At 36.8% G+C, this 13,311-nt stretch overlaps 1 protein-coding gene across 4 annotated transcripts in view; it reads right to left on the reverse strand.

Moving 5' to 3' along the window:
• Positions 1–4,487: 4,487 nt before the first annotated feature.
• FEM1C (fem-1 homolog C) overlaps positions 4,488–13,311 on the reverse strand; it is a 29,609-nt gene continuing 20,785 nt past the window's right edge. For all 4 annotated transcript variants that reach the window (XM_027552626.1, XM_027552629.1, XM_027552628.1 and 1 more), the window contains exon 3: positions 4,488–7,497. In XM_027552626.1, coding sequence (XP_027408427.1) covers positions 6,188–7,497 — 1,310 coding nt within the window. In that variant the 3' untranslated portion in view covers positions 4,488–6,187. The remainder of the gene's footprint in view (positions 7,498–13,311) is intronic.

Below are 13,311 nucleotides of genomic sequence, written 5' to 3' on the forward strand. Positions count from 1 at the left end.
TACGTGACTAGAAGCTGTCCTAACATCAGCTATTTCAGAGATAAACAGGAATGAATTGTTACCGACTGACAAAGAACGTGGACTCATTTTGCTAATTGATTTTTTTTGTGAAGATTAGCCTGAAAGGGCATGGAGAATATGCCTACTTTTGCCTTAACACTCCAGTATAAACAGGTCACACTCATCTAAATTCATTGTGACCTAACTCTATTTTCAGAATTGTCCGAGTTTTAGCTACAATCTATTACTTAGAATTTGTCTTGAAAGAACTTAAGATTGAAAACAGAAAAATAAAAAATACTAAAGCATTAACTGTGTATAACTGGGAGGTATGGGATAGTTTCTTTTTGATCATCTTTGAAAATCTTCCAGTGAGTAAAACAATCGTTTGACAATGTCTGTTACTGCAGGAACTCAATATTATTGACTGAATACTGAACTGGTATTACTTTTGCTATTAAAGAATCAAGGTGACCGATTGGATCCAAGACCCCACAGCCACTCCTTTAAAGGAATGGGACGTCCCCCAGCGGAGGGGCCGACAGCCCGTGGACCAAGACGCTCCAGTAGGAGCTGGTGACCCCCGGGAAGTCTGGAGATAAGGAAATTCTTGCCTACCCTGCATCAGAGCTTTCCAAATGAGTGGGGTATCATCCATAGTGCAGCGGGAACGGTAGGTGAAGACTCCAGGTCCGTCCCTGGGGTTCCCGGGCAGCTTCCATCGCAGCGCGTGCGCAGTGAAGCTCCTCAGGCCTGCACCGGCACCACGTGGACGCCAGGCTCACGTCGGGCTGGACTGCTTGGAGGGCAAGTGGGTCCACCTGCGTGATGTCAGGACCACCTGCTCTCCACGTAGAGCCTGGTAGAACCCAACATCGAACCCAACATCGACAGGCCTCAGAACACACACACTACTAAATTCTAGAAACACCCACAACCTTTAAGTGCCTGCCGAGAAACTGCGGTTAGAGCAGGTCTTCCTCCACCCAAGAACCCGGGTTCCAACTGTCAGCCTCTTTCACTGTGTTGCCTTGGTTATTCCTTAGATGTCTGTCCTTTCTTTGATTTCTGTTAAGCTGTGTGTCATTTTAGTTTTTTCAGTTGTCTTCAGCTGAATCCTTGTAATGAGCATGTTAAATATTTTGTTTTTTAAAAGACATATATAAAACAGAGGTACCTTCTAACTTTTAGAACCAAGTATTATCACAAGTATCCTTATAAAGCTTTATAATCTACAAACCCATTCATTTATATGGATAAAAGTATTTTAGAAGTATCAATCCTAGGATCAATTAATATGGCTATTATGTAAACAAAAAGGGAGACTGCTATTAACAAAATCTTCCTCTGGAAAAGGAAAAAAATAATAAGGCTCAAATGTCTAAAATAAATCAAGTAAACCTCACTTTAGAAAAGACATTACTGGGAAGTTTTGTAAAGTAATTTTTCAGTGATAGACCATAACACCTTTTATTCATATTTTTGGCAATTCAAATATCTCAAACCATTCTATTCCTTGACTTACAACAAAATATATTCTAATTGTTTTACTGGGGCTTTAAGTCCCTCAGTCATGTCTGACTCTTTGCAACCCTGTGGACTGTAGCCCACCAGGCTACTCTGTCCATAGGATTCTCCAGGCAAGAAGACTGGAGTGAGTAGTCATTCCGTTCTCCAGGGGATCTTCCTGACCCAGGGATTGAACCCAGGTCTGCATTGCAGGCAGATTCTTTACCATCTGAGCCGCCAAGAAAATTATCTTATTCATATTTTTGGCGATGTCAAGTACTTTATACCACTCCACTCCTTGACTTACACCAAAATATAATGATTGATAAGCACCCAAATTGTTTTAGTAGCACTAAATTAAATCCTTTAATGTGAACATATGTCTGAAGTGTATTTCTTTTTAAAGTTTAAATTTTCAATTTTTTAAAGGCATGGAACCGTATTTTTATTTTTTAAATCAGACATATTAAGAAACTAAATTAAGATAATTATTTAAAAACAATTAATTTTAGGAAAAAATATTAAGAGCCTTATAATAGAATGTAAGATAACACGGCACACAAAAACCAGCAACTTCACAGTTCTCCCACAATCCCAATATTACTCAACAAAGAATTTTCTGACAAAGTGCAGAGACGGAGGGAAAAAAGGATATAACAACTTTTTTGGTTCAAATCCTTAAAAATATGCTTATCCTTGTAAGTTTGGTAAGATTTCCTTTTAAGTATCTCTAGTTGTAGTTGAGAACGACCATAGGACCAAGGGTAAAGAATACTAACACTGAAGAGAGTCCTGTCAAAATGACGACAAAGACATATCCGTATCTGTTATGGATAATAAATTCAAATTTTCAATAATATATTCAAAATATAACAAATTCAAAATTTCAAAAGAGGAAAGCCCATGTAACTGAAGATTATAATTTATGCCTGGAGTTGAGAAAGTATGCATTTTCTGGATCTATGAAAACTTCTTATATGAGGGAACTTACACATATGGAAAAGATAATGACTACTTAAGATTTTTATAGAAGTGATGCAAGTAAGTTTATAAAAAACTTTATAGTAATATATTTATGACATACTTCTGATACTTAAACTCAGTTAAAAACTGAGTTTAGTTAAAAAAGAAGAGGTAAAAGCAGTCCCTCTCCCATTCATCTCACAGCAAAAATCTTACTGTATCTTTAGTTTCTGCGGTTACAACTTGAAAAAAAAAATTAGAATGAACTACATAAATCCTCCCTGCTTTTCACACAGAAGTATAATAATAAACGCTATCTCCTGAGTTCTAACTATACATTACCAGTGGGTGTTTTGAGACAAGAGTTCACTAAGATAATATCAATCAAGTATTGAGTTAATAATAATACACTAGTATTTGGTGCAAATTTAATTTTATTAAACCTTACAATGAATATCATTTTCCATTGTGTGACAATTTATTGGCTGGCACCAGAATACAGTACTTCTTGGAAAAACACACAATGGGCATTGACAAAAGGGCAGGGGAACTAGTTGTTTAGTGATATGGGGGCGGGGCGGGGGGGGGGGGCGGGCAACCGTGACAACCAATTAATTTTACTTCCCTTAGTAGCTAACTCAAATGGTTAAAGGTCCAAGCAGTAAAACTGCTGTTAAAATGCACAAGAATATGGTTATTATTTCATCCAGCCCCCACAATTCTGGGAAAATTACAAGGATTATTATACCTGTAAAATTCAACCTAGGGTTTCTGCTGGGCTTATATGATTTTAAAAAGCTACTTTTTCAAATATAACCTAAACAGTTTTCCCAAGTCACAGTAGATAGGGGTCTTGAAAACTTAAGCTAGTCATTTCACAAATGAGCAATCACTTAACTGCAAAATCATCCTGGGCACCAAATTACCTTTTGCTGATGTAGGCTTATGTCCCTGTCCAATTAACAGGAAGAAAAGGACTATTTTTAAAATCTATAATCCATTTGTCTTTATAAACTAGACTGGTATTTAATCTGAGTAAAATTACCATTTCTTTTACAGAAACGATCAAGAGTGGAACATCTAAATTCATCAGGCCCTAACTGAGAACTTTAATGGAAATATAATCATATACATTAGCGCCAGTCAACATTACCATGCTACAGTGTACAGTAGAGTACAATTAGTCATTAAGTATTAAATTACTTATCTGTTGGTTTAAAAAACAACACAAATGTAAGTTTTTTAAAAATTCAGCCTCATAATTTTGAGAATACTTTCTGACAAAGGCCTTAAACAGTGCCTGAGGTCACATTTATGAAACAACTTCCTTTAAAATAAAATGGATAATTTTGAGCTTTTAAACTAACTGATTTTTCAAGAGCTCCTAACAGCATTTGGGGAGATGGCAAACAAAACTGTATCCTAATTGAAATAATGCATTTCAGTTATCAAGACTGAGGAATAGTTCTAAGTTACCTATAGTCAGAGGTGGGAAAATGCAATGTAAAGAAATCCTTGTTTTATACTCAAGTTGCACAATTCAAATTCACCTATAACGTAGTGTGAGATGTGCCTTACTATAAGAGCATGTAAAGTCCTTCTACCCCATCCCCAAAAAAGGACTAAGTCACTTAAAATCCAATTGCTCACCTTTCATCTGTAAATTATTGAGATTAACTAATGCAAATTTACTATACTTAAAAGTTTTCATTTTTTTTTTTAAAAAGTAGTTTATGCATATATAATTCTTATACCACAGAGTTAGAGGCAAATGACTTCAAAAATTGATGTCTGATATTTCCAGAATATTTCTCTAAATCACAAATGGTGGCAGTTCAAATATTTCATCAAATTTGCCCACAGTAAACAAGATATGCAAATCTCTTCATCAAAAGTTTGGAGAGTAACCATTTATATCCAAACCACTTTTTTCAATGGTGAAATTAAATGTACAACCTAGTAAAATGAGTAAGGGTATCTTTTAAAAAATTAAACTTCAATTTTTTAACCAGAAAGTGAGTCTAAAGCTTTTTTATTTATTTACAATTCTTCATTACAAGTTTTTTACTGAGTAAAGATGAAATAAACCTAACATGACTGTTTGCAATGACAACTCTTAATACCACTACATCCACCCTCAGAATAAAATGCCAACACAAAAATCCAAGTGATCCAGCTCATTAAACTCACAGGTAAACTGAGTTTTTCTCAAACCAATAAGGAGCTTTTTATTCAGAACAACTTTATTAAGACACTGGCAAGGCAAATATGCCATCATAAATTTTATTCTGAGTAACAATAAAGTGCTGAATGATCATTACCTGAACTTTTTTTAGTACTTTTCACTTATTTTTTCTTAAAAGAGCCCTTTCTGTGGCATTAGCAAAGCTGTTAAAAAAAAAAAAGAAAGAAGGGAGGAAGCAAGGGGAAGGAAGGAAAAAAAAAAAAAGAAAGAGAAAAAAGTTAATTTTCATTAAAGGAACAGGAAGCACTGCAACCTTTTGTGTTTAATTCTGGTGACAAATAATTGAGACCAAAGAAATCCATGCAAGTGATCTTCAAAGGTATACTTAAGCTTGAAGAAAGAAAGAATGCTGTTACTGACCTTTGATACTATGGCAGTAAATTGCAGACTAAAATACCTTAATTATCCTAGATGCCTAGGTCTGGCTTGGCAAGCATCATGCCACTGACATGCTTCAGCTCTTTTAGTAACTAAAAGTGATTTGCAGTTCAATTATTGAATATTTCAATGAGACCCATTAAGCTGTGTGATAAACTCTGAGGTTAAATTTAAGCAAATTCTCTACATTTAATCACATCATCGGCACAAGCAGGACAATGCTGGCATAGCATGAAAGGTGTGTTTCTTTGTGAAGAGTCTTCCTTTTACTGCATGATATATTAAGATGACAGACCTAAATCTCAACTGGGTTAATGAGTTAGAATAGATTTGCTTCCCAAATTTAGTACACAATAATTTCAGTGGATTAGAAAAAGAAATCTCAGATGTAAAGAAAAAAACAACAAAAAAGCTCAAGCTCTGGTAGCTAACCTGTAGCTCTACAAATTTTCATGCTACAAGAGTGCTTTCATAAAATGAACTTTGTAACGCACTTAACAGTGTTTCAGAGTTGAAGCTGACCAACTGCTGCATAGAAATATGCTCACATACAACAGTCAAGTTGAAGCCCGTGCATAGAGAAGATAAAGCACTTATGGTAAACTGCAAATGCTAACAAGTCCATAAAGTTGTACAACTTAACATGTGCCCTTGAGGGGAGAAAAACTGCTAAGGAGAAATGGTTAAGTTAAAAATAAAGTGGAAACAGGAGAGAAGTTTGGAGAAAAGAGGGAAGAAGCAGAAAAAAAGACCTTCAATTGTATAAAATTCACAAATCAAAAAAGTATAAAGACACCACTGAAAAATGGTTCTGTCCCAAACACCAAACACAAACAAAACCAGAATGGATAAGCCTTTGGCAGACAATTTTAGAAACTGAATATGACATTTCATTTCTCAGTAATTCACAAACAATATATTATATGGTATATTTATATTAAATACTGGGAAACCAATCCTGTAAATTTGATGCTTACAATGCTTTAGCCAATGAGAGCACGATGGAATCAAGCTAAATGAATGCTGGTGTTATCACAACAGTGCTCATTTATGAAACAACTGTTACCAATTCGTGCTTTAACAGTCAAAATATCATCTGTGAAGAGAAACAAAGGTCTCTAGCTTTTCTGGGATGTGCCCTTTATAGTATATTCTATGATTCACTATGACACGGGCAGCAAGACACTGCAACGTGGTATGGTTTATAGGCTGGATCAAATTCTTAGCTATTTCCTTCTCATCCAGCAAATCACTAGCAGTTTGTTTGTGCAAGTTTGTGGCATCAAAATGTGCACCTGATTTAATAAGGAGATTCATGATGTCTGGATGGTTGTTCAGAGCAGCGATATGGAGGGGACTGTTGTCATCGGAGTCTCTGACGTTCACATCAGCACCACATTCTATCAGTATTGCAGTAACTTGCAGAGATGGAAATTTACAAACAGGGTACCGCCCTACACAGGTAGTATTCTTGTCCACAGCCAGATGAAGAGGGCTGAAGTTATTCTTTCCCCTTGGATGCAGCTTAAGAAACCTGTATATAGTCTGCTTTTTGAAATGGTCCTGTTCTAGAGTACAAGGAACTTTTTCTAATAAGCAAATCAAGTGCAAAATGATGGAAAGAGCCTTATTTAACTGTAATGGGTCAGCTGGACACTGAGTTTGTTTGATAGCTCGCTCTATTTCAAGGACACTTTTGCACAGTATGCCCATAAGATCATCAAAGGTAACAGTGGTGCCCAGCAGGCCTTTAGCCCTATCCTGCAGCATGAAAGAGAACAGTTCTGCAAAAGATAACAGGCTGCTGGCGGTCATTGGGCTGAGAGGGTCCAAATTGTTCTGCTGCATATCCAAAGCATACTTCCATAGGTTGATGCATCGTTTGAAATTTCCAGAGTCTGCATAGACAGCACCTCTATATCTAATATAGTAAGAGGTGTCAGGATGAGAAGGACCGAGAATGCGTTCTCTAATTAACAGTGCCTGCATTCTCATCTCATCAGGATCAGCAATAAGACCTTCTAGCTCTTCTGCACTGTTCACCTCTTTGGCGTAATCATAAGCCATTATTAGTGTCTGCGGTACTGGTTTGCTAATGATATTAGTCCTATCACTGTACCTCATGTTCATTGCCTTTTTCCAGTATTTCAAAGCCCCAAGGAGGTCTCTTTTTTTGTCTACAAATGTAGCTCCCAGGAGCTCTAGTGCATTGATCCGTTCTGTCTTGCTGGTCTGTGCATGGTGAGTCAGAAAATCCACAATATTTGTGTGACCAGTCACACTTGCAGAGAGAAGGGGAGTCATTCCATAACCATCCTTTTCCATCTTGGCACAATACATAAGAAGCATCTTCATAATGTCCAAACTTCCAGACTCCGCACAATCATGCAATGCAGTATTACCTTAGAGAAGGAAAAAAGAAATAACATATTTTGAGGAACCGGGATACAATGTAATACATAAGTGTACTTTAAAATCTAAAGAAAAGTAGGCAGCTCCAAGCCACCCTCAATGAGACATTCTTTAATTTGATTCCAAATAAGAAAAAAGATCCCCAGCACCTAAAATTAATGTCTGACACACAGCAAGGGAAAAACAATATTGGTTAAGTTCTCTGAATAAATGAAATGACCAAATTAGGCATGAAAAGATATTCAAAGTTACTAAATGAATTCAAAATTAGTCCATGGCCCTTTTGGTATTTTTTGTTGTTTTCAAGTGTATATTCTACAACTAAAAACTGATGAAATTAACCAGCTGTGCAGTTTTGCTGACAGTCACGTAACTTTGAGTCAGATTCCCCATTTATAAACAAGAAATCTACTCTATAAGTATCTAAGATTCTTCAATTTGAGTCTAAGAGTGAGAAGTTATTTTTTCAGTATTTCCAGGTTGCCAAGTGAACTTCAGCTTTAGTAAAAAATACTGGTAACAAAGAACTTTCTTCAAAAAACTCCCATAAGAAAAACAAATCCACTGAAATCTAAAAAACATATGGGTGGTTGAATATGAACTTTAAAAGGAGACATCTGAAGTATCCTTTCATAATGCATTACTTCCCACTGTAATTTAAGTTTCTTAAACATTCTTTTTAGATGTACGAAATGTTCTAATACTGTCCGCTTCTTCCCACACATGGATTAAAACTGACAACAGGCACTGGCACATTAATAAAAAGCCCTGTATGGATGGAACATACTAAGACATAATAACCACTGAAGTTACTTTAGCTACCTAAATTTAATGATAAACATTCTACTTATGATCAAAACAGAAATTATCATGGAGACCTTTGGTATTCACATAGTGTTTACAGAAAATTTCAATAGTGAGTCACTTTAGGCATTTGTGTGGAAAAGAGCTAACCTAGCTGGCTGAGACAGCTATTCTTAGAAAGACCTGCTTGCAAGGATGGTCCTTGGCTGGCATCTGGAATGCTGCTTGGTAAACAGTTCCAAGATCTAAGTTTCCCTAAATGATAAGGGTAAATTCATGAGGACTATCTGCTTTCCTTCCAGGAGGCTGGAATTCTGAATATGTGCTCAGCAGAGGATGCCTACGTAACCAGCACCCAATCAAAACTCAGGCATGGAGCTTCTAATCAACCCAATGGGATTCCCTGGGCAGGAACATCACACGCATACATTTACGTTGCTAGAAGACTGTGCTCTGAGTGACCTCTCACAAGAAGGACAGAGCATAAACAAGCCTGCCAAGAGTCCCCTGGACCCACCTGTACCTTTCCTCTCATGATCCAGATTTATGTCCTTACTACATCACTGGAAGAAATCTCAGCAATGAGTACGACTGTATGTTAACTCCAAACGTGGGGGTGGCCATGGGAACCCCAGGTGCAGGATGTGTTCTAGAAAGAGGTTTAAATCTGAATCCTTCACATTACAAATCTACAACTAAAATTCAAAAAAGCACAAGTTATAATAGAACTTTAATCTCTTCACAAATGCATCCTGCTTATTTGTCTTCTGTATCTACAGGGATTACATTGACAACATCTGTATATTTATTCTGACTCAGCATTTCACAGCGTCTGATAGAAGGTTTCAGCAATGTGTACAGTAACCAAGCACTCAAGAGCCCAGAACTTCTGACTACTGTTTATTTGCTCAAAATAGTTTCAATTAAACATGACTACTACTAAGTATATTTTTAAAACGTTCTTGAATTAAGGATCCACAATACTTCCTTTTTCTCTAAGAAATAGTGTAATAAAGAGAAGGCTTAGATGGCATTCTTCTCCATTCATAGTAATAAAATCAAAAATAAAAATGCAGCAAAAGCTAGTCTTTTAATTAACTGAATTGCTGTTTTGGAAAAATGCAGAATATACATATATTTTGAATACACCATATGCTGAAAAAAATGGTTTTTGTTTTATTTTTTTAAAGGACTAAGAGACTCACATCTAGTAACGGCAGCGGTAATAGGATCCCCTCCTGCTAAGAACTAGAAAAGCTGAGAAGTGTGTTTTAAAAAATGACAGTATGACAGTAGGTAAGAGCTCACATGGAGACAACATCCAGGAGAATAAAAAAAAATAGTTAAGTCCAAAATTTGGGGAAATTTCCCCCAATGACCTCTACTGATTGTGGAAGAGGCAGCTGAAAAACTGAGGAGAGCTTTTGATCTTGGAGGGTTAGAGGAGAATGCTAAAGTCCAGAGCCCATTAAGAAATCCCTCTACACTTCAGGGTACAGCTCTGTGGGGCTGCTCTCTAGGAGTTAAGATGAAGTGCAAAGAAACCCGTCATCACAGGAACTGAAATGGAAATTAAAATCATCTTGATATGGAATTAAAGTAATCCGGGACTGCTGGCATATGTAATCAAAAGCCAGAAGCAAATACAAATACTATTTAGATGAAGCAATTATCACACTAGGGTTCAACTTATTTATATACATATTCTTCATCTATAATGTTTGGTATCTAATCAAACATAATGGACAAAAGAGAAAATCAGGAGCCACAACACAAAAACCAAGAGAAATAAGAGCTAAGAGAAAAGCCTAACAGAGGACCTAGATAATACAGTTATCAAACACAAGACTTTGATGTAATAATTATGCTTAGAATATTCAGAAGGATTTAAAGTTTTCAGAATTAGAAAACTGGAAACTAAAAAAAAGAACCAAATGAACATTCTAAAACTGAAAAACTCAATGGGTGGCTTTAAAAGCAGACCACACACAGTTGAATAGAGAATCAGTGAACTAGAGAATAAGTCAGATGAAAATCCACAGAAAAATGCAAGAAAGTAAAAGGATGAGAAAGCAGGAGACTATAGCAGACAGAGGAAAGGATGTCAGAAGGATTAGTATACTTAAAACCAGAATTCCAGAGGGAGAAAACGGGCCCAAGTCAAGGCAAGATTTACAGAGATAAAGTCTGAGAATTTCCTGAAGCTGATCAACGATTAAGCCACAAATTTAAAAAGTTTTACAAACAAGAAGGCTAGATAAAAAAGAAACTTACACCGAGGCACACTACAGCAAAACTGAACACTAAAGTCAAAGAGAAAAATCTTAAAAGAATAGGTAGAAATGACCGGCAAAGATCTAATCAGAAACAAAAGAAGCCTTAAAGCAGTAAAGAAAATAAATGCCAACTTATTTGTGAGATATCTAAATAAATATTGACTTTAAACATTATAGCAGGGTTTGAGACGTGTATAAAGAAAAATGCTTGATAGTAATAGCATACAAGTAATAAAGGCAATGCCAAAGAATGCTCAAACCACCGCACAATTGCATTCATCTCACACGCTAGTAAAGTAATGCTCAAAATTCTCCAAGCCAGGCTTCAGCAATACGTGAACCATGAACTTCCTGTTGTTCAAGCTGGTTTTAGAAAAGGCAGACGAACCAGAGATCAAATTGCCAACATCCGCTGGATCATGGAAAAAGCAAGAGTTCCAGAAAAACATCTATTTCTGCTTTATTGACTATGTCAAAGCCTTTGACTGTGTGGATCACAATAAACTGTGGAAAATTCTGAAAGAGATGGGAATACCAGACCACCTGACCTGCCTCTTAAGAAATCTGTATGCAGGTCAGGAAGCAACAGTTAGAACTGGACATGGAACAACAGACTGGTTCCAAATAGGGAAACGAGTACGTCAAGGCTGTATATTGTCACCCTGCTTATTTAACTTACATGCAGAGTACATCATGAGAAACGCTGGACTGGAAGAAGCACAAGCTGGAACCAAGACTGCCGGGAGAAATATCAATAACCTCAGATACGCAGATGAAACCATCCTTATGGCAGAAAGTGAAGAGGAACTAAAAAGCCTCTTGATGAAAGTGAAAGTGGAGAGTGAAAAAGTTGGCTTAAAGCTCAACATTCAGAAAACAAAAAGATCATGGCATCCAGTCCCAACACTTCATGGGAAATAGATGGGGAAACAGTGGAAACAGTGTCAGACTTTATTTTGGGGGGCTCTGAAATCACTGCAGATGGTGACTGTAGCCATGAAATTAAAAGACGCTTACTCCTTGGAAGCAAAGTTATGACCAACCTAGAGAGCATATTCAAAAGCAGAGACATTACTTTGCCAACAAAGGTCCGTCTAGTCAAGGCTATGGTTTTTCCCATGGTCATGTATGGATGTGAGAGTTGGACTGTGAAGAAAACTGAGCGCCAAAGAATTGATGCTTTTGAAGTGTGGTGTTGGAGAAGACTCTTGAGAGTCCCCTGGACTGCAAGGAGATCCAACCAGTACATTCTGAAGATCAGCCCTGGAATTTCTTTGGTAGGAATGATACTAAAGCTGAAACTCCAGTACTTTGGCCACCTCATGCGAAGAGCTGACTCACTGGAAAGGACTCTGATGCTGGGAGGGATTGGGGGCAGGAGGAGAAGGGGACGACAGAGGATGAGATGGCTGGATGGCATCACTGACTCGATGGACATGAGTCTGAGTAAAACTCCGGGAGTTGGTGATGGATAGGGAGGCCTGGCATGCTGCGATTCATGGGGTCGCAAAGAGTTGGGCACAACTGAGCGACTGAACTGAACTGAACTGAATGATGGTAACGAGTTAAAGTATTCTAAGATTTCTGCCTTGCTTAGAAAAAGGTAAAATTAGTAATTTATGTTAGCCTTTAAAAAGTCAAAGTAGTACTATCTAGAAGAACCACTAAAATAATAGAGGGTATACATGCAGATAATTACTACATATCCTACAATACAGAAAAAAAAAAAATGAAAACTAATCCAAATGACAGAAACAAAGACTACAAAATAGCTGGAAAAATAAAAATTAGTAAGTAGCTAGGAGATTAAAACCCAAATACGTTAAGTAGTTATATTAAATACAACAAATTAAATGTGCCATTAAAATACAAAAACTATCAGATTAAAATACAAACACATAAAACTCAACTACATGCTGCTTACATGAGAAATACCTTAAATGTAAGAACAGAAAAAGACTGATGTAAAATGATGAAAACATATATATATACTCTTATGCAAAAACTAACCATAAGAATGCTATCTGATAGTAAAATATCAGATTAAGTAGACTGTAAAACAAAATGCATGTTTAGAGATAAAGAAACATTTTATAATAAAATTCAAAACAACATAAAGATATAATTTTAAGTTTGTTTTCAAATAAAAACACAACAAAATAAAGCAAAAATCAACAGAACTACAAAGAAAATCAGATAAATCCACTCACAATACATTTCAACACATCTTTCTCAATATAGAAGACCAAAATAAGTAATGATACAGAAAATTAAATGAACACGATCAGTTCAGTTCAGTCGCTCAGTCGTGTCCAACTCTTTAAGACCCCATGAACTGCAGTACGCCAGGCCTCCCTGTCCATCACCAATTCCCAGAGTTCACTCAGACTCATGTCCATTGAGTTGGTGATGCCATCTGTCATCCCCTTCTCCTCCCGCCTTCAATCTTTCCCAGCATCAGGGTCTTTTCCAATGAGTCAGTTGTTTGTGTCAGGTGGCCAGAGTACTGGAGTTTCAGCTTCAGCATCAGTCCTTCCAATGAATATTCAGAACCGATTTCCTTTAGGATGGACTGGTTGGATCTCCTTACAGTCCAAGGGACTCTCAGGACTCTTCTCCAACACCACAGTTCAAAAGCATCAATTCTTCGGCATTCAGCTTTCTTTATAGTCCAACTCTCACATCCATACATGACCACAGGAAAAACCATAGCTTTGCCTAGGC

Source organism: Bos indicus x Bos taurus, chromosome 10 (assembly GCF_003369695.1).
Source record: "Bos indicus x Bos taurus breed Angus x Brahman F1 hybrid chromosome 10, Bos_hybrid_MaternalHap_v2.0, whole genome shotgun sequence".
Classification (NCBI taxonomy): Eukaryota; Metazoa; Chordata; class Mammalia; order Artiodactyla; family Bovidae; genus Bos; species Bos indicus x Bos taurus.